The sequence below is a fragment of the Tinamus guttatus genome, unplaced genomic scaffold (genome assembly GCF_059628265.1).
Source record: "Tinamus guttatus ecotype Peru unplaced genomic scaffold, ASM5962826v1 Tinamus_guttatus_pri_ptg000145l, whole genome shotgun sequence".
NCBI classification, from domain to species: domain Eukaryota; kingdom Metazoa; phylum Chordata; class Aves; order Tinamiformes; family Tinamidae; genus Tinamus; species Tinamus guttatus.
In genome coordinates this window covers 462,836-488,900 of record NW_028288679.1, presented here as the reverse complement: position 1 = coordinate 488,900, position 26,065 = coordinate 462,836, and the positions used below count along the sequence as shown (strand labels likewise).

General features: G+C 37.1%; 1 protein-coding gene across 2 annotated transcripts in view; it reads left to right on the top strand.

The window, feature by feature from the left end:
* Positions 1-26,065, top strand: part of GBE1 (1,4-alpha-glucan branching enzyme 1) — a 140,458-nt gene that overhangs the window by 18,774 nt on the left and 95,619 nt on the right. For both annotated transcript variants that reach the window (XM_088522067.1, XM_088522068.1), the window contains exon 2: positions 19,323-19,492. In XM_088522067.1, the coding sequence (XP_088378193.1) occupies positions 19,323-19,492 (170 nt within the window). The remainder of the gene's footprint in view (positions 1-19,322; positions 19,493-26,065) is intronic.

Sequence of the window (26,065 nt, the reverse complement as noted above, 5' to 3'; positions counted from 1 at the left end):
TTTCTGGTTTACTTAGGACTAGGGCACAAACAGAAACTGGGAGAACTGTTGACTTGCTGTGTAACACGAGTTGTGTGCTCTGGGATGGGCTGTCTACAGCAAGAGAGCAGTGCAGTTGCCTCTAGGGGGGAGAGTACTTATGAAACACCCCTCTCTTCCAGGAATGGAACTTGTCAGATAACACAGAAAGGTTCAAGTTAGTAAAAGCTAGATTTCAGGTAAAGTATAAATACAAAGCCAAAATACTCATGTGTTGTGTAATGCGTTCTACCAGCTCTTAACCCTACAAAAGAGGGTTACAAAATACACTACTAATTAGAACTCTGTTAATTTTTAATTCTGTTCATAGCATTCAGTCCAGATACTATTGTGCTTTTGGCATCTTTTGTTTGTTGTCTTATCATTTTCTTTCCTCAGTAAACAATCCAAAAGTTTTTATTTTCTTTAATGAGGAATAATGGGGGATGTTTTTTAAAAAGTTCCTCTTGATAAAACATCTGACATGTTGAAGATGGCTGCTTTACTTCCACCCCCACCCCACCCACACCTCTCTTCAGATGTGTGCACCCTATACCTAAGGGGAAAAGCACACAGACCTGATACTTCCTTATCGTTCTCTGCCTTATGCCCAGTGCTGCACCTCTACTTCATGTGCTAGGTACCTCAAATGAACTGCTTTACTCCTGTGACCCTGTGTGGCAGATCTATGTTGTTGATTGCTGCTGTTACGGGGTATCTTGGAATTAGAGAGGAGCCTATAGTTCTGCCCTGGATTTAGGAGTCTGACCTTTGCTAAGAGATAAATAGTGAAAATAGCCTTCTTACAAGATTCTTTTATCTTTTTTTGGGTGCAGTTTTTCTGAGATATAACCAAATAAGAGTGTATAGTGTAGCACAGTGTTTTTTGAATGGCACTTTACGCATCAGTGAGGGATTTATAAACTCACTGGGCCTAACAGTGCAGGTTCTACTGATAGTCTGCATTGACTTCACTTTTAATAGAAATGTTATCGTTCATTTAGTGTGCAAAGCCTTAAAGAAAAGGCACTAAACGTAGCTCAGAAAAGTGCGAGAATAATTGTTAAGAATTTTTCAGAGTAAATGAATGATGAAATACAAGAATCCAATCTATGTTCAAGAGAACTTCAAATATGGCATGTGCTTTTAGACTTCTGCAGTGTGACTTTGCATAAGTTTTACACCATTTTTAACAATTGCAGTGCAGTTACTTAAATTGCCCAGTTTCTTCCCGGATTCTGAAGAGAGTCTGACTTCAATCTTTTTTTTTTTTTTCTCGAGAGGCCTTCAAAGACACATTAAACCCAGCTACCCCTAAATAGAAATGGATGTCTTGTTAAAAGCGGCAAATAAAATTACAGCTTATTGGAAATTTGGGAATAAATCCTTTATAGCCTGCAGTCTAGTGGCCTTTTTACATGGCTTCCTCTCCCCTTACTTCTATAAGTTCAGCCTTCTATACTACTATATATATCACTTCTGTAAGCTCGGTCTTATAAAATCGGGGCTGGTGTCCTTGATTTAATAGTGCTGAAGGTTGACCAAAAGGCAGAGCAAGGCAGAGCCTTCTGTTTTGTTCAGATACGTGTCCGTGAGATGTTGCCTTAAGAAATGCCATTGCTGGGATAACTGGGAGGTTGAGGGCGGGAGTTATGCGGGAGCTGCCGCTCAGCAGCGAGAAGATACCTAAGGTTAGACCGTGAGGATCATGTGGTGGCTTCCAGTTTCTGCTGAGTTCAGCGTGAGATAGCACATAAGGGTGCCCTGTCCTGCAAAGATAAAATATTGTCAAATGGTAATTCTATCTGTCAATTCCAACAAGATACGCAATGCCATCACCTTCCAGAAAGACTGCATTGCCACCTCTGTTATAGGGTACTAAAGGGATACAGATCAGTGTGTGTGTGTGCGTGTGTGTGTGCGTGTGTGTGTGCGAAGAAAGTTGTACATGAAGAAAGAGGCACAAGTTGCACAGTTACCTTCTGTTGAAAAGATTAGAAAGGAGAGAATAGAAATACATAGCTTGGAGTGATTTGCAGTGTGAATACAATCTTGCATCCAGAATTCTTTTTCCCTATGGTGTTTTAGACATTAGTCTGAAGAGAGTGGCATTTTTGTCCACATCCAATTGATTTACATTTCTGGAATGCTTTGAATTTCAAATAGTACTTGAATATTTGAAATAATATCTAATGCTCACAGAGCAATAGCAGGATATATATTAGTCTTATTTGTGTAACTTGTGTATGAGAAATTAAAATGGAAATCACTAGGTAGATATACCAGTTCGTGTCAATATGTTGATATTATAGTTACAGTAACATTTTAAGATAGTGTTGATGCAGAAGTTTACCTTTTACAGTTTGGTAACTACTTCAACAGATTTTTAAATCCTATGGAAGAAAACCCATAGGATAATAAGGTATTTGAGGAAAATTGCTAAAAGCATTAATCGCAAAATGTCTTTTGAGGCAGAAATTGGGTAAGTTTGTATTTTTTGATTGTTTTAGGAATGTGGAATTTCTTTTAACTGTATACACAGGTATGTTTACAAAGAAAATGAATAGTAGCTGAGAGTAAGTGTATGTGTAATTGCCAAGATATTTTAGAGACTTGTCATTTGCAGTGTTTGTAGTGTTTCTATTGCTGTCTACGCTGTTTTTACATATCTTGTAATGTCCCTGGCTTTTTAAGCAGAGTGAACTAGCTACAATAGGCAGTAAGCATTTTTTTTTTTTTTTTTTCATAGAGCAATTTGGGTTGAAAGGGACAGGGGGATTTTATTGAAGTCACAGTTTCCAGTTCAGAATCAGGTCAACACTGAATTCAGACCAGTTTGCTTAGGAGTCTGTCTGTGTGGGCTTAAGCCTGCCAGGTTTATTCTGCAACTTCTCTGGACCCTGTTCCAGTGCTTAGTCCTACTAATTTTTATTTATTCTATCTAGCTAGCACTTGTTCTGTCAATTTTGTGTTTGTTTTGCACTTAAATCTTGCATCAGTTCCAATGACAATTAAAAAGGGCTTTTAGCTGTCAGTCTTTTATTTCTCCTTATTAGCAATATTTTGCAGCTTTAGTAAACATTCTGTGCCTTAGGAAGAAAAGGACAGAAAGTAGCACTTAAGAGTATTATGTATGTGTGGCCTTGCAGAAGGTGATCTAGATGTAGAAGATCAGCCTCTTCAGGGTATGGGGGAAGATGTAAGTAATGAAGTTCTACAGAGCTGTATACAGTGTGCAGAATATCACAGGTTTATTTATGCAAAACTAATTCAGCTGTGATATAATGAATATATCATGGCAGAATCAACCTCACTCATTCTGTGAATATGCACTCTATGGACCCAACAGCTTTACTGTCTTCATTCTTGAGTTATGGCTCTTAACTCAGATCTTAAGTATAAAATATTAAGTAATATGAAGCAATATTGAAGCTTTTGGTTCATGAGTTTTCTCCCTTTGTGTTACCCTTCATGTATTCCCTGTTACCGGTGTGTAGCAAGTCCTCCTTAGCTAAGGAGATGTGTATGGTCGAAGCTCTGGGACTAGTCTATGGTCCTGTTAGGCTTCAGTTAGAAACCTTTACTTTGGCAGCTCTCCAGTCTCAGAAGTGGAGCTGGCAGTATTTTTCTAGGCTTTATTCCAGAAAGAGAGGTACTGCTTTTGTGTGCGGTTGTGCCTATTTCAGGTAGGAGAGGGGAGAAGGGAGGAACATTGTTGTATGTGTATATAGTATACATTTAATGCAAATGTTTGGACTTGTTTGTATTCTTATACACACACAGACACACACACACACACACATTTTCCTACCAGGAATATAATGTAATGCTTTTGCTCCTTTGTGCTTCAAAGATAGACAGATACATTAAAAGACAACTTTTTGAGCTGTTCAGTCACTTAGAACTTTGAGTGTAATTTCTTTTGTAAAGAGGGGGGGAAAAAAGACCTATAGAAAATCACAGTAATGTCATAGTGGGGATGAGGACTTACCTTTTAGTAAGTCCTCTTAAAAATTTAAAAGACTGTTGTTACATTACTCAACTTATTTGTTGTTTAACTTCATCCATCTCACTTTATCTCAAATAAAAGAATGGTTTAAAAATATTAGCTTTTGTTATACAAAAGTATCTATATAAATAAAGACAAAAATCCTGTGAAAAACTGTGCTACGGAAGACTCCTTTACATTTTTGGTACTTGTTTTAGTAGACGTGTATTGTGTTAAAAGCAGACAAGATGAGTATGGAATTCTAAACATAGTTCTTTGTTCTTCCCTTGGCTAACTGTTCGTCTGATATTTCTCAACTTCTAGTACTGGACTAATGTTAATGCTTCCATGATCTCTGAGGCTTTCTCAGTTTTACTTTCTAAAAGTAGATCTGTGCTTGTGATTAGCTTGTGCATTGTATCAGGATGCAACACTAGGCTCTTTTAGCTCATGATTCCTCATGCTCTCCTCACTCCTATCTCCTCCTCACTTTTCACAGGTGTGCTAACATGTGCTGCAAGCTACCTCACCACTTATATTTACGTTGGGTTTTTACGTGTCTGATCAGTTTCCCTTGTGGGTAATGCTTATGGCGGATGATTTGTGTCATGAATTATTAGTGCAGTGTTAGCTATTGTTTTGATCTTTTCTTTAATTATACCAGCTTGAAACTTGAATCATAACCTTTCCAATGCTCTGATAGACAAGTTGCTTTATAGATCTAAGACTAAAATATGCTTGGAGGCCACGTAGCACTACTAACCTCTATGATTATCAGCCTGTACTTGCTAATGTAAAAATATGGTAGGCAGGAGTCATATGTCTTGGAAGGATGTCAAGTGTCCTTATGAACTTAAAATATGTGAAAATGGATTTATGGTTGGGATCTGTCCAAGAATTGCTGCTTAGTGTTTGCTCTGTGATTAATAAATGGTTAGGGCATTTTTGACAGGGAATGATGTAGGTGGCTCTATCCAGATAGTGGGTTGTTGGGTGAAGGAGAGCAGCTTACTGCTTCAGAAGAATAGATCCAAGCTCCTCTCTTTTCTAAGTTTGTGTGATAACTTGGAGAACTTGCTGTTTATATCTGCTTTTTGGAGATGACTGTGTATCTGTTAGTGGCCATGCATTTTTCATTGCGCTTGCTCACTGATGTCCAGAAGACATCCAGTGCAGAAGGTGCCCTTCTAGAGGGCACCTTTGGAAAGGTTTGGCTATGAATGAAACATGTACCTTTGCATACAACTATTCAAAGCACGAGCCAAGAGTACATGTTTTTGTATTTTGTGTTTGTATGTTTTTTGTATGTTCATCATCATTGGAAATAAACTGTTATCTGGTGGTAGTTACTGATATTTCTTAAGTATGCTAGTTCTACTTCAAATTTATTGATATTAATTAGAAACATTTTTCTTTGAGGAACGTGTGAGCATTTAAGAGTGCTCTTTTCTTGTTGATCCTGTCCACAGTGAAGTTGGACCTAAGAATTAAATTTACAGATTTGTGCTGTGAAGCTGAGCGTGATGTTTCTGCTGAGCGTGATGCTTCCTAAAGTGCCTAAAGCTGGTATGAATAATTTGGAAGGTAAATTGGATCTATTTTCTTCCTTCTTCCCTCTTCTCAATGCCTCTACGTTCATTTTATTTTCCCGTTACTGGAGGTGATACCTTCTTCCTTAGCACTCTCTTCTGGAAGAGCCTCTCTTCACTGGCTTTACAGGCCAGCAGATTAGGTTTACCTGATTAATTGAATATGCAGTCAATATGAACAGCTCCATATAGGCTCCAAGCTGAAGTGCAAAATATTTATTGGACAAACCAACAAAGTCAGGTCAAACTGGCATAGTAGTTGGAAACAACAGAAAATAAAGATGATCTCTAGAGGTCTCTTCTAACCTTAACCATTCTGTGATAAAGTATACCTTTCTTTTTTTCACCTTTTAGTATTCTTTGTAAGTATTCTTTATATGTAAAATAACATATGTACCCCTCTTCTGCCCCCCTTAAGTATTATGATTTTTTGTTACAGTAAAATATAGGAAATTTATCTAAAAGTGAGTGTTGAATATTTTAAGGCTAGGAAAAAACTACATCAGGAATGTACTTGTGTATGAGGTAAAGAAACAGGACATTTATTTCGCGCGTTGATGAATACCCAGACATTTAATGTAAGCCTAGAAACACTGACTAATACAAAGGATCTGCAGTAGATGCATTGGCTATTCTATTAGCAACAGTAAAGGAACACTTAATGAAGACTACTTAACATTATATACGATGAATTTGGACTCATTGTCAGCATTAACATTGAGGCTAAAAAGGATTTAAGGGATTATTTTGCTTTAAGTGAAATAATGCAGGCTTGTGGCCACACTAGATAAGATGAAGACTATATTATAGGATGGCAGGATGCTGTAGTGCAGAACAGAGATATTGATGTGGAAATCTTTTCCATAACTATCTCTTTTGACAGCCTCTTATGATAGAAGTCAAATCTAAATTTGACCAGGAGAAAGACCTGTAACCAGCGGTTTTATGGAGCTGCAAAGATTTCCGTTTGTTTCTGCCGTAACTCGGAGGTAGCATGGACTTTTTGGGTATAAGAAGCATTGATCTGCTCTGTCAAAGTAGGTGTTTTTTTAATTTAGGAACATAGAAGGAGATGAGAAGAATGATTATAGAAATTCTCATTGCAGCTGTAGCTAGAGTAGCTGCACAGTTTTCTCTTAGGAAATGCAAAATAAACAAAATTATTGCATGATGTGCCCTCTGAAGAGGCTACGTGAAAGTGGCTGGTGTAATCAGAAATATCAGGTGTAATTTTGTTTGAAATAAGAATGACTACTGACAGAGAAAAGCTATCTCCTGTTTGGCAGCCAATAAAATCTCTTGATTCTTAACTTCTTGAGTCTTTATGAGGAAAGATAACTCTTGCTTAGCATTGTGTTCAGCTACGTTATGCCAATTAAAACTACTTGCAGCATCGCTAAGAACGCAGAAGGCAAACTGATACAGTATACTTGGAATCCAAATTTGGGAAGAAACAGATGGTTGCTTATGCTTATTGCTGTGGCAAACTAGTAAAAAGTACATTGAAAATAACTTTTTTAAAGGCAACTAAAATTAAATGAAAGTGACAAGTGAGTCTAGACTTCATAGACTGTGTGCAGACCTCTGGCAGCCTGTAGGAGGCATATGTGCTGATTCTTACCATGCAAGTATTTGCTTTAAATGATGCAGAATGACACTTCCACGTTGCTGAAGACCTGATGTAATAGCACTTGCCCACCAAATAGCTTGTTATTTTTTCAACTCTTCCTGAAGCCATCAGTGTAGCTATTGGTTTCAGTTTGTGTTTTGATTCCAACTTTGTAGCTGTCAGTAGTGGTGCTGTGGGAGCCACCGAATCTATTTTTTTTCCAGACTTGACCTTGTTATCTATTAATACAAAGAAAGTCTGTTAGAAATAGCTGACAGTAGAATCAAATGGGAATTGATATGCTGTTATTTACAGCTTCATTAAGAATAATTCCAGTAAATAAAACATTAAAAACATCTAAGTTTCAGTCAGTTCTCAAAAGTATATTTTAATGGTTAGCAGAGTTGTGTTTTTTGGATGATTCTAGTGATGAATACCTTTTACTGAGAGGAGAAATAAACTAGTTCTGAAATGGAGGGAGTCTACCCTATGGTTTTGAAGTAAATCTTACTAACAAGAAGAAATTACATACCTAAAGTAAAAATGCATCAGTAAACCAGATAAATTAATTCTAATGACTGTATTGTGTACCCATTACAAACAAATTAATAACGATATTGCTTCTGTAGCTTACCTGGGTATGTGATTAATGTTTAGTGTTACATACGCTAGTGTCTTTTGGCAATATGAAAACCCGAATGTTTAACAAGAACGCGGTTTCAAATTAAAGTAATAAATCAGAGTTACTGAAGTGCGTCCTGGCGTGGGCCGTGCTCCTGAGCTGGCGCTGAGGGCTGTGTAGCGGCTCGTCCCACGTGCTCCTGGCACAAGCCTCTTTATCAGCTGCTGTCTTTCCAGTCACGCTTGTGTTCACGTCTTTGCTACATGCTCTGCTGATTACCTTGGAAAAGGGCAATGCTGTAACTGTTCAACTGGCCTTTCAGTTTATTTTCTCTTGTGTAATATGAAACATGAGCTAACACAGTTGTAGTCTGCTGACTTCTAGAAAGAAATCTGTCTCTCTACGTTTCTGCAGCTTTCTGCTCAAATATAATGGAGTTGCTCTCTAGTTACAGGCATTTAAAAAGAACCATCCCAAATATCTTGATGTCTTCTCAACAGAAAAGCAAATTATTATACCTAAAATAAGGGTCTTTAGTGTACACTTTATGCACAGCTAAGGCTATTAAGCAGAGGGATAGCAAGACTATGCCTGATAACTGAAAAAAACTCATGCCTAAAATTTGTATGATAAATGTTTAGCTGTGTAAAATGGAATAAACAAAGTGTCCTAGCAGTAAATTTGTTGTTTGCATACAAAGGAAAGCTTATTAAATTGAGCCTTAAGCATTATTTAGTAATTGCTATCTTAGCTTCTCTGTCATGAGGAAAAGGTCTAAATATTTTGGTAGTTTTGTCAGAGGCAGAGTGTGCATAGCTGTATTACAACTCTTTCTAAATAACTAGCTGCTTTTAAGGTTTTTGTGGGTGGCTCATGCGTGGGTTTTTTTGGTTGTTTTAAAAGTATGTAGGTACATTTTTTAACTCTATAAGGTTAATAAAGATAAAGTAACTTTCTAACTGTAAGTGCTGCTCCTTCAGCATGTGGGTGTTTCCTGTTTGTGCTTTTGCTCTCTTGCCCTCTGATGTCTTTACCTCTTATGTCTAGTTCTGCAGGCCTCTAATGGAGAGGAATTGCACCTTCTAAACATCAGTAATTTGTTACACTTAACCTGTGAGGTGCATCCATGTGTTTCTAATAAACTGAAGGAGGAGATGGATGAGCAAACATGTGGATATGGGTAAGATGGCCTCTAAACATTGTGGTGGGGAAGGGCGCTCTCAGATGCAGGATTGCTTCAGGGAAGTCAGCAAAATACCTATTACTAAATGATTGCATTTAAGTGTGCATTTAGTACAGCTTGTAATCACTCCTTCATTTGCTTCTGAATCAAGCAGTGTGTATGTTTGTTATGAGGCTGATGGCAAGACATTATAGCTGTCAAATGCTGGTGAAGTTCCTAAATCATCTTAATGTTTAAAGCGAGAAGGAGACTTGCTTCCCGTACTTGTGCTATGCAAGAAATCAGTGTGCCGGAACTCAAGTCAGCAAACGGTTGTCTTGGTGAAGTAGTGCTGAAATAAATTCATATTTATTAGCCTTCATTGCTTATTAGTTTTACATCTGTATCAAAAGTAGCAGCTGCTGATAGGATGTCAAAAACTCTGCAAGAATGACAAAATAAATGAAAGTGCCAGAAAATATTACAGAGTGGTTACAGATACTGCGATGTACATTGTTATCATGGCTTGACCTGCAGTTAAATTTATAAATTTATTATATAAAAAGATGCTTTCTCAAGCTCTTTGTCCTTTATGAATAACTTAAAAATTAACAAATATGTGCTTGAGGACAATTAACATGTAACCACTTCTGTTAAAACTACATTTAGTTTGAGGTGCAGTGCTACCTTAGGTCTGCATATTGAAGTAATAGAATCTTCAAAGAGTGGTTTGGGAGGTGATATCCTCCTCTCACTGACCATGGAAGGAGCCTGGGAGTTTTAAGTAACCGCTGAATTACAATGTTGTGGTTGCTCCTGCATTTCCCTCTCCTTTTCCCCCGCTCCCTCCTTCTGCTTCTGTCTGCAGTGTAGATTCCTGTATTACAGATTTATTTTAGTTGGAGAGATGTAGTAAATACACCCAACTTGTAAATGCATTTACTTGTGGTGAAAAAACCTCCTTGGATACAGGTAACAGAAAAGCCACTATGATCAAGGGATTCAGCAAGAGCAGACAGTGCTGTTATACCCACCCTCTCCTCCCCCTTTCCTTTGAGGAGATATTAAGAAAATCTCCTGTTGAGACCAAAAAAACACAGAGCAGATCTATCTTGTCTGTTGGAAATGAAAAAATGCATGTCGGCCTTCATTATCTGCAGACTAAAGAACACTTGGAAAGGTTACTTTGAAATTTTTACCCTTCTTACTTTTTCTATAGTTCTTTGCTTGTGGGCTCTTTTTAGCAATAAGTTACAAAAGAAAAATCCTCAAGCTGAAGCAAGTCTTAATCTTAGCACTACTTTGATGGCAAGGATCATAACAGAAATGTTTTAACTGCATGAGTTAACACGTTGGACCCCTCTGCACACAAATTTAGGATAGCAGCTAATTTTGTCCAATGTTATTAAGTTCATATGAGCACGATAATCTGCAGCTTTGAGCTGAAAAATGGATGCTAAGTTGCCTCTGATCTCATAATTCAGCTGTTATCAGACTTTTCATGGAAAAAGAAGACCGTAGAAATAAACAACATTAGTTCCTTGAGATAAAGGATAAAGAGTAATCTGCAAAAAACACAAGATCTCCCAAAACACCCTTGCATATTTCATGGACTTGATATCTAGTAAATATCTAGACTTTATATAAGAGATTTTTCTTCAAGGGTATAAAATTATAAATTTAAAATCAGTGTTGAATTTCACTGTTGAATTCTTCTGCCTATTATAATTAAAGTATGTGTTTTCTTTACAGTCTTCCACACTTTTAATGTAAAACCATCCTCATGTATTTGCGAATTATGTTTAACTGTGACATATGCAAACCTGATTTTGTCTTATTGTGCCATTACCTACATGAAATAATAAACCTATTGAGCTTTTAAAGTTTATAAAACACACCTTAATACAGAGATATAACAGAGGCAGGTACCTTCTGGAGGTGGTCTGTGTGGGCTCAGTGTAATGTTAAAGCTACTACTGGTCCTGTAACAGTCTAGTGAGTGGTGGGGAAAGAGGGGTGAAGTACTTGTGTAGTGAAGGATTTTAATAGGACTTTACGAAAACTCAGATTAGCAACCCACAGATTTTCTAGTACTATGATTTCAGAGGCATAGGAAGCATCTACTCCTAGACCTGTGGAAAAGCAAAATGAAATGATGGCCTCTTGCTTTTTCCCTGTCCATCAGCTCCTGGTCTCTTGTACTTCTGAAATGTATTCTCTCAGCATCCTTCTAATACTTCAAAGGTTATAGGCTGTTCAAATGCTGGTTAATCTGCTTTAAAATGTATTAAAAAGATTAACTGAATGGGACAAGATGCCACTGTGGAAGAAAGTTCAAATCAATCATCTAAAACAATAAAGTTGATGTACATAAGTCAAAATGCAGTAAATCTCTATTGCTCTGAAATTCATAGTGACCACATGAGATTTTTGTATGCTTTTGTTCCTCAAGTATGGTTGCTTTGTGTAGTGCTCAGAGTAGAATAATGAAATGTGGGTAAGGCAGAGGGATGGAAAAGAGAACCAAATTAAATTAAATCCAAGTATTTTGCTTTGATCTGCTTTCACTGGTGATGAAAATAGTTAAAGAAGCAGCTGGGGACAGAAATTTGTTCTTCCTGAACCTTATAGTTTATCACTTTCTGATGCATTTGATTTATTGAACTGCTGAAACTGCTTCAGAAAGAACCTAATCTTGTCTCCTTTTATCTTCCTTCAATCCTTTTCCACTTAAAAACAATAAAAGTAGAAAGATAAGTTTACCTCTGTAAGTAGCTGAATGAGGGCGGTTTGGAGGAATTGTGACCTTGAGAGTAGAGGACAAAACAAGCAGCAAGGGCTCTTTAATTGATGCTGTCTTGACTTTGGTATTGGTGCAAGTGTGTAACTACGCCTCCAAATCCAAAGCAACAATAGTATAAATTGCATTTCGTGAATGGCCTCATGCTCTCTACTTTAAAAACAATTCAGGTATGTTAAGCTAGTTTTTTTCTTCTTTCAAATGGTAGGAGTCACAGCAGAAATAAAAATGGGTATTGGTTGATGATTATTTCATGTTTGTGCTTTTACATATTTCCATGTGCACCTCCTTTGACTAGCTGGAAAAGAAGAATAATTCTACTCTGGCTTTCCTGCAAAGCCTAATAAGTGTAAATCCAGTCTTTCTCAGATACCTTGTAAATACTATGCTTCATGAGAAGGCAGTTACCACCTGTATGATTTCATGAGTAAAGATACCTACTTCATTTGGGTTAGTGTAGAGATCCAAGGGTGTGTGATGGAGTAGGCCTGGATGGCCTGGCTCCTTATGGATGCGTCTCATCAAATTTGGGAGGAGGAAGGAATTTTGCAGGCAGGCCCCCAAAACACTGTAGCTTATCTGTAGAATCAGGCTAGCTTCCCTAAGGGTTGTCACAGAACAGTGTCAAGTCTGTTTTTGTGACATAGTTTTTTGAGCTTATTTTACTGTAGCTAAGCATTTTGAATAGGCCCTTTGGGGAAGAGCTACTTAGGTATGTAAGTTTAGGGCCTAATTGTTGACAACATACCTTCAGTTTCAGACTGAGTTCCTCCTCTTTGGTGGCTATCGAGTTTTGTGTGAAGAAGCTGCTGTCTACATGTTTAATGTAGATAATTACTTGATATCCACCATCCATAAAGGATGAGTGACTGCATTACAGGGTTTTGGACACCATTTTCCAAAGAATGTTCAGTCTGTGGTATCTGGAGGGGATCTGCAACACCTGAGACTTTCTTGTTGTATGCATCATAAGTGTCTATAAAAACCTTGCTCATGTTCTCAGATTCCTGTGGAACAGGTAATCTGTTGGAATAAAAATTGGCATTTTCTCAATACATTATTGAGCCAAACTTTAGAGTGTGGTTTTAACATAATGCTAGTATTCCAGAGGAAAAAAGAAAAAAAAAATGAGGAGAAACCTAGGCAGTTTTTAAAATGTGTCTCAGTCATCTCAGTGATGATGAGCAGTATTGTACAGATATAGCTGTATGGGGGCAGAAGACTGGATGGGATCACCTAGGCGCTCTTGCATTCCTATTGCCTGTTTCACTGTAATGCAGACACTGCACATACACACTGCAGATTCCTGCGGTGGGGAAAAAGCAGAACTTTGGGAGAAAGACTCCTCTAAGGTGCTTATGAGTCAAGTGATAAATTGGTTAGCTGCTTAAAGGGGGGTGATAGGGAAAATAAACCATTCTCCTCCTTTCTACATGGATATTTTAGTCTCATCAACACCCTTGAAGAAATGAAATTCAGCAGACTTAGAGAACTCTGTTTTCTTTGGACTCTAGCTTTATTTTAACACTGACATTACTATAAATGTTTATGCTCATTGAAAGATGAGAGGGTTTGAGTGTAGAGGATGTATGTTACTGAGCAATTTGTTTCAGATTCTTTCCCCTTTTGGTACTTGGAGTGGGCTTTTCATATGGACAAACAGATACCATCCACAAAGCCTCTCCTATTTCCTTTCATATTGAGTAAATTAGCATTAATACTGGGCCAACATTGTATAGGTAAGTTATGACCCAGAAGCTAGCATGTTTGAAAGAATCTGAAAGATAAATAGCTATAAAAATCAGTCCTGTCAGGGAAGAGAATAAAATGATTGATTTGAGTGTTGACACCACAGATTTTAAAATAATGAAATTGACTATTCTGTAAGCTGCAATAATCACACCTTTTTTTTTTTTTTGTGGCGGTGGGGGGAGGGTGAGGGCAGGGTGCGTAAGGTATGAAAATGAGCATTAAAACTTCCTGATATTTTACAGCCACCTTGAAATGCAACACCATATTGATTAAATGAGGGCATCTTTTGTGTTCTCACTTTTTTTTTTTTTTTTTTTTTTCTTCTTCTTCTTCTCTCTAGGTGGGCGTAATTGGTGGTGATACCACATGCATCATGAGAAGGGTTTTGTATGTCATGGCTACCAAATACATAGAAAGTAATTTCTTAGGAGTGAGAACTGTTTAGGTTTGCATTCTTCCTTAGCTTTATATGCAGTGATAAATTCTAGGTCATCTTTTACTATGATGTATATATTTCTCCTATTAAAAAGTTATTTCAGGTGTTCAAGTACTCAGAATAAAAAATGCTTAATGTTATGATTGTTTTATTTTTTCTTTTAAATGATGAAAATGTGAGGAAATGTTCTTCACCAAAAAATGTTAACCTTTGAAGGAATAAAAATGTTAACTCAATAGCCATTTCACTGTGAAGTTTCAGAGAGACTTAAGACAGGATGGAGAGCTGGGCAGAGAGGAACCTCATGAGGTTCAATAAGAACAAGTGCAGGGTCCTGCACCTGGGGAGGAATAACCCCAGGCACCAGGACAGGTTAGGGGTTGACCTGCTGGAAATCGGCTTCGCAGAGAGGGTTTTGGGAGTCCTGGTTGACAACAAGTTGACCATGAGGCAGCAATGTGCCCTTGTGGCCAAGAAGGCCAATAGGATCCTGGCCTGCATCAGGAGGAGCGTTGCCAGCAGGTCGAGTGAGGGGATCCTGCCCCTCTACTCAGCTCTGGTGAGGCGGCATCTGGGGTATTGGGTGCAGTTTTGGGCTCCCCAGTAGAAGAGGGACATGGAGCTTCTAGAGAGGGTCCAGTGTCAAGCAACAAAGATGACTAAGGGACTTGAGCATCTATCTTATGAGGAAAGACTAAGTGAGCTGGGCCTGTTTAGTCTGGAGAAGAGAAGACTGAGAGGAGATTTGATCAACATGTTCAAGTACCTGAGGGGCAAATGTAGGGAGGATGGGGCCAGGCTGTTCGCCGTGGTGGCCAGTGACAGGACGAGGGGTAACGGGTGCAAGTTGAAACACAGGAAGTTCCATCTCCACGTGAGAACTTCTTTACTGTGAGTGTGACAGAGCCCTGGAACAGGCTGCCGAGAGAGGCTCCTTCTGGAGTCTCCTTCTCTGGAGATCTTCCAGATGCTGCCCTGTGCTGTGTGCTCTGGGTATCCCTGCTGGAGCATGGGGGTTGGACTAGATGATCTCTAGAGGTCCCATCCAACCTCAACCATTCTGTGATTGTGTGCTTGCGTTGGTGAGCCTCTGCTTTGTGGATAGCTCTTTTAGTAATTTGTGTGAGATGGCTTAATCCTGCTCCTATGGAAAGTTAGCAAATCCCTGCATTTCTATGGTAAAATTTCAAACATGATTGTATATAAAGCAGGGACTTAAATCAATACTGTGTTACAAATTATGAATATAATAAAAAGCCCGTTCTCACTGTGCTCCACATGTTTGTCATTGCCACCACTATTCCACTGTGAAAGATCAGAGGAAGAAGAAAATATGCTGCTGCAGAAGTGCTTTTCTGTTATTAAATGTATTTCTTCAAGATGGGTGTATGTGTGCTTGTTGAAGTACCAAGACTAGGAAGTCCTTGTTTCCAGAAAGCATGAAGAAAACACCTAATTTTGATATTTTAGCTTGATCTGTTAGTCGAGGTGAGGCGAATGGATATGAATTGAGAAGGCATTTGGCATGGTTTTCTGTAAGCCTTTCAAATGCGTGTGTGTGTTTGTGTGCACATGTTTCCTCTGCATTTGCTAGGAATGTTTGGTATCACATCTGGCCTGAAATAATGATCTTGATCTGTACCTTACAGTTACTCATCCCCTGAAATTGTTGTTATGTATCTAGAAGTCTTTTTTTTTTTTTTTTCTTTTTTTATTACCATGAGAGCAGCAGCTGTGACTTTTTGTGGTATACCGTCCTATAGTTTTAACTTTGTAAAACCTCCTCAATACCAACTTTGATACAAGAAAGTAAACAAATCCTGAAAAGATTTTTTTTTTCAGTGATTCATCAAGCCAGGAAGATTTGAAAAGTGTACAGACAGAAATCAGCCTCCTTGTTTTGACTTGTGTCCTGATGCTTCTTGTGTGTCAGATTGGCCTGTAATTTCTGTTTATCCTCAACATGACATGATATACAGAATTTGGGGGATCAGTAAATGCTACAGTCAGTGCTACCTCATGTTTTTGAATGCTTGTGTGCTGTTAGTAAATGATACTAATCTTTGAAACAGCTAAAAAAAAATCTAATTTTCTGTGTAAATTTTTGGTGTCTAATCTAATCTTGAAAAGTCACCTGGCTGCAGCCCTGTGCAACGTGCTCTGGGTGTCCCTGCTTGAGTGGTGGGGTTCAACTAGATGGTCTCCAGAGGTCCCTTCCAGCCACAACCATTCTGTGATTCTGGGGATTTAGTTTAGAAGATAAATTATCTTAACAAGCATCAGTAATCCAGAAATGAAGGTAACGCTTCTGTGAAAGCAAAACCTTAATTTTTTTTTTTAGGTCTGGATCCTGAGCATGCATTTAGCTATCTTTTTTTTTTTTTTTTTTTTTCCCCTGTAAAATAGTAACAAGATACAGAACAACATTTCTGCTTTGTTTTACAAGACCTTCTGTGACAAATGACATCTTTCTGTGGCCAGATGTATTTCATCTCCTGAGATGAGATTTGAGTATAGTTCAGAGCAGAAGTAATTGATCCATTTCAGAAGCTTGTGTTTTTTCTTGTGAACTTTGAATAAACTGTAGTTCTCAGTTTGATCACTTCATGAGATGAATTTTTAAAGATTAACACTGAATATGTTTCAGAATATAACTTAAATGATTATGGAGAACATTAGCTCTTAAATCTTCTAGATTTTTGCAAGTATAATGCAGCTGTAATACTGGAGCTATCTTGCTGTGTATCACAAATAGTGTTGTGGAAAATGGGCCAACTATTGTGGCCAAGTGTACAAAATGCTGCAATAATTGTTCCAAACTTAAAAGTCGCTCTCTCCCTCAATTATTTTTGCAGTGTCTTATATCTCTATCAAGAATTTGCCTAGTGTGCTGGAGAGCCTGATTCCTTCCTCCAGCCTTTTATCCTTCAAAAGAAATTCTGTTTCTCTTGTCCATGTAGACTTGACCACTGGCAGCGCAAGTTGAATGAGAAGTGCCTTTTAGAGTAATAAGCATGATCATTTGTCATATTAAATGTAGTGGTCTCTTTTTATGCATTTCTTTAAACTTTGAATGCACTGAAAGACAAAATTGAAACAACGGATGTACATTTAGCATTCCTGTAACAAGAGTCCAAACTTACTTGTGCTTTACTTGCAGTGATTTCTGAAAGGCTTTGTATATGTCATTGTCTTTTGAAAGCCCCTTTTAACCCCCTGCCTCCATCCAATTAACCGCTCTCACCTTTAATTTGTTTGCTAGACTGATAGGTTGGTTGGTCTATTGCTATGGCGAAGTCAGTGGGAAAGAGTGGTAGGGGACCAGCTCACCACCAGACACGGTGCTGCTGTATCTAAGCCTTTCTGCTGTTCACACATTGCAGTTATCAGTGACCTGCTGTTCTGTTACTAAAAGTATCATTTCCTCCCTCCAGCTTTCGAAGATTTGTGTGACAGACCTTTATCATGTATATTATAATATATAGACTTATATATAAATAAATGTGTGCGTATATCTATACGCGTACTTATTTTAGGCTTGTCAAATTTTCATTACTTAAGTTTGATAGTTTTAGACGTTACAACAGACATGCCTGCATGTAGCATTTAGAAGGTTTTTGGGCAAGCTGCAGTAGAATTGTTTAAAGGTAATATATGAACCATACAGCAATTTCAAAGCAACTTATGACAGATATTGCAAGCTGCAAATAGTGTTGTGCTCTTATAGGGCAACTGATGTATTTTAAAGGAAGCATAAAAAAGGCAAAACATTTGTTCAAGGAGAACCCTTCAATAATAGAGTAATTTTGCCTTTACCAGCTGCCAGTAAACTTTTAGGCCATTTTAGTGACTTGTTCTGTTTTTATGTATTTAACCTTGATTTTATTTATTTATATAAATTGCTTTGTCATTGCCCCTTGTTTAAAATTTCAGTCCATCAGTTGGGTGTGTGTATGTGTATATAAGAAATATCATTAGAAAATCTGACAAAATATTTTCCACCAAGCACTATGAATGAAACTGATTTTCAGGATGAAAAGTGTTTATAGTACTTTTTTGCAACTAGCAGCTTTTAAAGGAACATTGCAGGGGGGTGGGCAGAAGGTTTTCTAGGTATGTTTGGTATTGTACATCCTGAGGGCCTTTTTTGACTCTCTCTCTTTTTAAAGGCAAGTATCAGTTTTCATAATAAAGGCTGTTGGGAGATTAACTTTAGAAGGAATTATAATACTGTAATATTTAATTATAATTAATCCTGTTTCAGTACAGCCAACCATTAAATAGTCAATGTTAACTTCATAATTTGAAGGCCAGTTCTGAAACAGAAACTTGACACTTTGAACAGTGACTTTTTTTATCCAAACTGTTTGGTAATTTACTAGTCTTTGTCTTTCCTTTGTACTTATCGTGTCTAATTTAAAGAAGGAAACAAAATAAGCTCCTAACTTCCATCTAGGATGAATAAACTTTTCAGTGGAGTTGTGGTGTTCTAGCCATGCTTCTTCACATAGCAGCTCACGTTTTAGAGAGGACAGTCAGTCCTCCTAATTTATCTTGTGCACCTCATGCACTTCAGAATTCATGGGATTCCTTAGGGGAATGGGGACAAATTTGTCAACAAACTCCAAGCTATTAAGTTTTTGTGTTAGACACTTAGGGCAGCTCTAGTCTTACAAGGAAAAAGTAAATACCAAGTAAGTATTTCCAGGAAGTGGTAATTTTTTCAAATATGTCTGGTGTCAGAGGATTGTATATATTCTTGCTGACGGGATTTTCTAGAGAGTGGCTAAGGAAATGCTTTCTACAAATGTTAAACTATTTTTTCATTCTTGCTATGATGTATTGGAAACTTTTCTGTGTCTTGAGATTATATATTAAAATCAGCTGTGGTAGATGTATTGGACCTATACAATTTTCCCTCTGAGGCCTATATCCAATTAAAACAGTCTGAGGAAACTGCTAGTGAGATAGTGTGAAATTGCTCTTTTGTGTACTAACCCTGAGATTTGTTGACTGTCAATTCAAGCATTGGAATAGATTTGAAGTACAAATTGTTCCCTTACAGTAGGGAAAATAGAGTTACGTGAAGATTGTAACTTTGCAGTCATGGAGAAATTATATGGTTTATGTACTTGGTATTTCTCTTTCATTTCTGTAAAGAATAGTGGAGTAGATATTGTAGTCCAAGGATGCAACATTACAGTCCATCTCACTTAACATGTTTTTATGTTCTTATGTTTGCCAGTTTTAAATACAAGACAGGCACTTAATAAACTTTATCCTCTTTCCCTCCAAAATACCCTCTAATACCCCCTCTCAAAAACCACTCTTTATTTTCTTTGAAAGGTATTCCCTGTTTTATAAACGGTTGAAGAACATTGAGGAAAACGAAGGAGGTCTTGACAAATTTTCAAAAAGTTACAAAACCTTTGGAGTTAACCAGTTCGTGGATGGTGGAGTGTACTGCAAAGAGTGGGCACCAGGAGCTGAAGCAGTATTCCTCACAGGTGACTTCAGTAAGTATTTTCAAGAGCATTTTTTCGTCTTCTACAATATATCTTAGATCAATATCCTCTTCACTTAGAGTCAATTTTATAACTGGCAAATTTCTGACAGTAGAAGAGTGTGTCATAGGGGTAACTGTGATAGCAGCTAGTAATTTAAACTGATTGCTTTTTGCTCAACATTGCACTAGACTAAGGACACATGTCTTTCTATTGCAAGATACACCCATAATACTGGCCATACTACACACACTAAGAGGTGACCTCTTCAAAAGGGTCTAGTCTGATTGCATTGCCACTTCAGACTTAATGTGTCTAAATTACCTGAGGTTCTTCCTACAGCTCTACAGTCAGTCTTCTGTGAAACACTATGAGGAAGAAACCAATAAGTATTTGACACATCTTCCCTGGTGTGTGACCTAACAGTAGTATTGTCAAGGACTAAAGCCCTTTGGGATTCCTGCTAACCAAGAGAGTATAAATGAGTAAAGTCCCACTGAAAAGTGATAGCCGAGAAGACCCAAGAAAGTAGGTAGTGGTCTGTGTGAAGGGAGGGAGAAGGAATGGTGTTAGCAGAAGAGAAGGTGGTAGGATAGCAGGGAGGAACTGTGCTGCTTTCTTGGAGCACAAGGAAGATGTTGCCTCACTTCTTCAGAACTTGAGAGGAAAACATGAAATTTTGGTCATTCACAATGTTTTCAATGCCCAGAAGTTGTTTTCTGGAAACTCTTAAAAGCAATTCACATAGCCTTGTTTTTTGAGTTCTCTAATACCAATTCCACTTTCTTTCTTCTCTTTAATTTCTGGGCCTTATCCCCACCTCAGGGATTAGGTATTCTTCCATCATGATTCTGTGAGTTTTGTCACTGTCTTACTGGACCAGGATTCAACTTGTGAAATACTAGGGGATTTTGTTCATTTATCTGTGTATAAGAATTGTGCTGTGTTATTTTTCCGTCTTTTTGTTTTGTTGAAATACTAAGCTGGTAAATGCTTTGGGGAAAAGAATATATCAAGTTAGATATTTTCCAGACCTGAGGCTGTCAACAACTTATTCTTAAAAGGTAATATTGCTGAGTTTTCCTTCTTCCTTATTTCTGTATGAGCAAACTATTAAAAGGGCAAATTCAGCATTTGCAGAAGAAACACTTATGAACTTGGAACTTTCAAGCGCTTATATAAGCGGTTCTTCTTTCTCTATATAAGTGCTTTTATCTGTTGGTTCTTTTTAAAGTACTAGCTTTTGTAAAAATGTGTGTAATAATGAAGAAATAAATGGATTGCCCCGACAGTTTTATTCACACCTATTGTTAAGATTCCTTTTTTTCGGAGGGGCTTTCCAGCACTCTAGTACTGTTTTTCTACAGTCCCCAAATGAGTATGCTTAAAAACTTAGGTAATTCCCCTCCCTGCCTCCCTCCCTGCCTCCCTCTCTCCCTCGAAAGTTTGAAATTTACTATTAAATGCAGCAGACAAAGCTGAAAAGTTAGTACAGCACTATTTTCAGCTATGGTCCTGTTTGATACAGTTACCCTAATGGATCACAGGTTAGCTTTCATTGATGTGCTACTTGTCTTTCTGTTGGAATAGGTGGTGCTGAAGTAGGTTGGAATTATGCTTGAATTTTAATATGGGAATTGGATCTGTCCTCTGATTCCAAAATTGACTAATAAATCATCAGTACCTCCTGAGAGACTGTAGTACTGCTATTTATCAGAACTGATTTTAAAACAACTAGATGGAGGTTATTTTTAGTAACTAAATTTTATGTGTATGAACACAGAAAATGTTACTTCATCCCCCCAACTCCTTTCTCTGTAATTCCTTGCCTCCTCCCCACCCCATCAGTTACATTTTAGGGTTCTTTTATGTGATGAGTATAATAGTCTCTGGATTAAATTACATAGCAAGGTCCAAGAATAGAATACATTTGTGTTAAATATGTATTTTAATAAATGGCCTTTAAAAAAAATGCCTAAAACTTCAGAAAGAAGATATAACTTGAAAATTAACCCTTTTTTGGGGGGGGAGGGGAAGTACTCAGATAATAGAATGTCATAGCTAAAAACTGGACTTATTTTCCAAAAACTACATCTGCTTTTAAAATATTTCATATATCACATAACATGAAGTAGAAATTTGGGACAAATATCTTTGAATAGTTCTATCTAGACACTAATGAAATGTGGCAGTAAGAAGTCAAAAGACTAAAAAGAATTTCTTTAATGTGAAAAAAACACATTTCTTCTATATATCATACTCACCATCAGTCACAGTAAAGTATTCATTCCCAAGGGGGAGGATAATGGACTCAGAAAGCCTAGAGGAATGGAAGATTGTCATTCAATTCAGATGAGCTTTAATAACGTTCTGATGAGAAATTGGGTTCTAAAACCTTAAGATTTGGAATTAAATTGCTGTAGATGTTTAATTAAAACTGAATCCTTTTAACCTTTCTTTAAGTTTTCAAGCAGGTTAAAATCTCTAAATAATTTTATGGCTATTTTGTGTTTAAACTATCAAGACTGCATTTATTTATTTTTTTTGAAAAATTTAACTTTATAAAGAGAACCGTATCTGAACCACTGCGTGTTATACAAGAAAAAACACGAAACTTAAAGGACAACAACTTTTCAGTTTTTAAATTGAAATATAACAGCATAATCTCAGAAATATTACTTCTTACTTTATTTTTAACTTATTTTGTGCAAAGCTGGCTAGAAGCTTTACTTATAGTGGCTTACTTAATCCAGCATTATCTGTGAGGCAAAAGTTACTTTACCAGGCAAGACTCTCCTCTTAGGTTTGCAGTTTGCTGGCAAGACACAAAATATTAATGCTATTTAATTTGATAAAGTAATGACATTTGAGGATTAAAAACTAATAAAAATGATAATGACAGGCACAGATGATAATATAAAGAACTTAAGTTTCTTTCAGAATTTATAATGGAGAGTAGTTCATAATAACTGATGAACTGTGCTTCAGATAAACATTTGTAATTTGTTTATGCAATTATATGTGTGTAAGGCCCAAGTTCTAACTCTTCTTTCTAATTTTTTTTCTTCTTTTTAGATTTATCATAGAGGGCAAAATAAAAATATTACCAAGATATTTGGTGCTATTTATGGTTTTTTAGGTCATTGTTTTGAGACATTTGTAATCGATGAGATGACTTCCATTGACAGGCTAATTCTAAGCATCACTGTGCCCTCTGGAAAAAGCATGTGATCTTTATTTGCTTTGGTAAAGTGAAAAAGCATCTTCAAGAAAATGCCAATACTTTAAGAATTCTTTTTGTCTCCTTTTTCTAACGCATGACTGGGAAGAAAAGGATTTTATATCTTTTAGTATTCTGGTACTTTGTTTTACTCTCAATCTAAAAAGAACTTAAAGTATTAAATGAACATCTGAAAACATTAAGATATGTCAATTAGTACTTTTAGCAGCTCAGTAAATCAAGTGTATGAGGCAATTAGTCAGCTGAATTTCTGATACTAGAGGCAGTATCAACATTATAGCTACCTTAAAAGCTCTCAGTGATAACTCCCTGAATATTTTATTTGCTTATTTTATTGCTTAGGAACTGACTACTGGCAATTTATTGCTATTTTAGAATCAATTATTTCAAAAAATAATAATAATAAAAGCCTTAGTTCGTCTGAAAGGTAGAGCAAGTTGTATATTCTAAAACAATAGCTATACACTGTAGCTATATTAGTCATGTTTATGGCTTCTGTTTTAGTCCACTCTCTTTCTCTTCAGGATGAAGAAGGAGGAACTTAAGCGAGAGACTTGGATAGCTGAAAAAAAGTGTGTGTGCGTGTGTGTATAAAACACATATATATATTTCTGTATTTGATTCTTTTGTTTTCAGACTTAAATCTTACCTACATGCAGTCTGAAGAAAATGATACTGAATTTCTTATTCCTTTTGTCAAAGCTGTGTGAAATACCTAAGTTTCATGAGTAAAGATAAATAGTGCTATAATTCTGTGGTTGCAGAATACTGAAGGCAGTGGACTGAAGAGTAAGCTGCTATTAATATCCAGGGAAGCATCAAATATGAGGAGTAATGACATTTGTTTTTATGTCAGTATTTGAGCTTTCTCTGTTAAATCACTTTTTAAGCAGATTATGTTAATGACCCTGCTATTGAACTGTTGGGAATCTTACAGTGTAGAAAGAGGAAGAACTAATTGGCCACTAAGTATAACCTGTATAGTCCAGTCAACCTCTGTCTCCATTTATGTTTTGTGACTGTTTTCTGATTTCATATTCAGTCCAGGTAGATTTTGATGCGCCTTTCCTGGTCTGACCTGAAACTTGATATCTTTTTCTCCAAGAAGCTGCATGAATGCTTGTTAGGTTCTGTATTCTGAAAACTAAGCAGTTAAACTGAGGAAAGTCAGAACTTTTATAGGAGAGCTTTCTATTTTAAGGTATTTTAACTATGTATATCTCTGCCTAATTCAAGGCATTAATTTCTTTTACATTCTTTATCAATTTTCTACTGGGGGAATGAGAAGTGTTGGATTTAGGTAAGATGGTTTGGGATTAATGTTGTTTAGTCAAGGACCAGAGACACCAAATAGTGGAGGATGAGCTCTGAGAAGAGGGAACATCAGCAGGAGCACACGGTAATACTGGTAGGTAAAGGCAGAGGCATATGCAACGTGGTCAGAAATGGCTAAGCTGCCTGTGGGACTTGGCTAGAGTCCTTGATTCAATTGGTGTGCTGTAATCAAGAGCTGCAACTCAATTAGGAAAATTTCTGTGGAAACCAATGAAGATGAGATGTCTATAAAACTTACCATACCTTGAGAGGGGAGGAGGGAACAGAGGAAGAAAGGGTGTAGTAGTACTTCCTCTACGGAGAGAATGACTTTTGACAGTCATAAACTTTTACAGGCAGTGTCTGTATCTTGCATCCTTTTAGGTTGTTTGCTTTTCAGTTAAGGTTCTTCTGTTTCTCGTATTACCTGAAGTTTTCAACTTCTGACATTTTTAGCTGTTTGTAATTAAATAAATTTGCATATTTGTCTGCTTGTTTGTGGTGTGTATGTGTTTGTTGTTGTTGTTGTGGGTTTTTTTTTCCTCTTGTTGCTTTTGTTTAAAAGGTACAGAGCTGCTGTTTGGAGGTGCTCTTTCTGGGCATTGAACATATGGTGATAACCATATGTTGGTGATAGAAGTTTAGGTACTGCTTCTAATGTTAGCACTCAGAGCATATGCTTCAAGTGAAGGTCCTGCTTTAGATTTAAAAAAAAAAAAAAAAAAAAAAAGTGCAATTGTCCAGATCCAGGCATAAGTTCTTCCACATGACTTTAGTTCCCAGGGTTTTGAGTACTCCTCAGTCCTCATTCATTTAGTTTTGACTTTATCAGTGCCACTTGAATTACACAAAGATGTTCTAAAACAACATGTAATTTATATGGTTTGTGCGTAACGTTCCTCTACCTTTTACCTCCAGCTCGATTTTTATACCTTTAAGTACTCTTAGTACTTTGAGAAACTTCAGGGACCCTTTAGGGGACCCTCTGTGTTTCTCTTTCGGGTATCTGAGAGATTTGGGCCATTTGTAACTTACAGTGCCCTGCTATGGCTTTCTTTTTTTTTCAATCCTAAATCCTTTTTTTTTTTTTTTTTTTTTTTACCATTCCCTGAAGCAAAATGCTTTAAAAAAATGTTTTGCAGCTTGGGCCATGCTTGTAAGGACCTATTGCTGTTGTTACTGCCACAGTAACTTGTTTTCTGTGTTGACAAGCCTCAGTAGACCTGCAATTTTTTCATTATTCTTTATCAAAACTTTAGACTAAAATGAACGGGCAAACCTCTCCTGATTGTACTCATAATACAAACTATTTTGTTGTTAATCAAGCAACAATTTATTAAACATGGCTTTCTAATTTGAGTAATTTCTTCCTTTGCTATCCAAGTAGTCTAATAATGACAAGGTTGCTGTAATACCGAATTAATCGTATTTCAGTTTGAGTATGGGAAACATTTTATTGTAAAAACAATAATGCATTTTTTTAGACTTTGAAATTAATCTTCACCATAAAATTAATAGGTACTAGAATATTTGTTTTATGTGCTTATATCTTCTTATCACATTGTCTAGTCTGTATTTGCTCCTTTCAGTTTTGTTCCTTAAAGATTGTCTTTTCTCTGGCTTCAACAGCTATGTAAGAACAACTGGCAACTTTCTTTGAAAGCAGCCTAATCCTTCTCTGCAGCTCGAGTCATCCATTTGTTCTTAGTGAATATTATCTGTCTTCACGCAGATACTTACTGGGACGTACGTATGCAGATGAATATAGGTAACTTCTTCTGTCCTAAAGTAGTCTCACGTTGCAGCAAGACTGTCCTCTGCTGCTGTGCGGATGTGGTCTTGTGGTGCTGTGTCCTTAGCCACCTTATATCTTTGCCAAATGAAACCTCTGGAGGTCACTGAGCCCAGGCTCATGCTTGGAGGAGGGGTGCCACCGAGCAGGTAGGCCGCTTGCCGAAGAACACGCAGTGAAAGGCAAGGCAGGCGTTCTCACTCTGGGCCAAGTGCTTGTGTCACTAGGCTTGTAAATG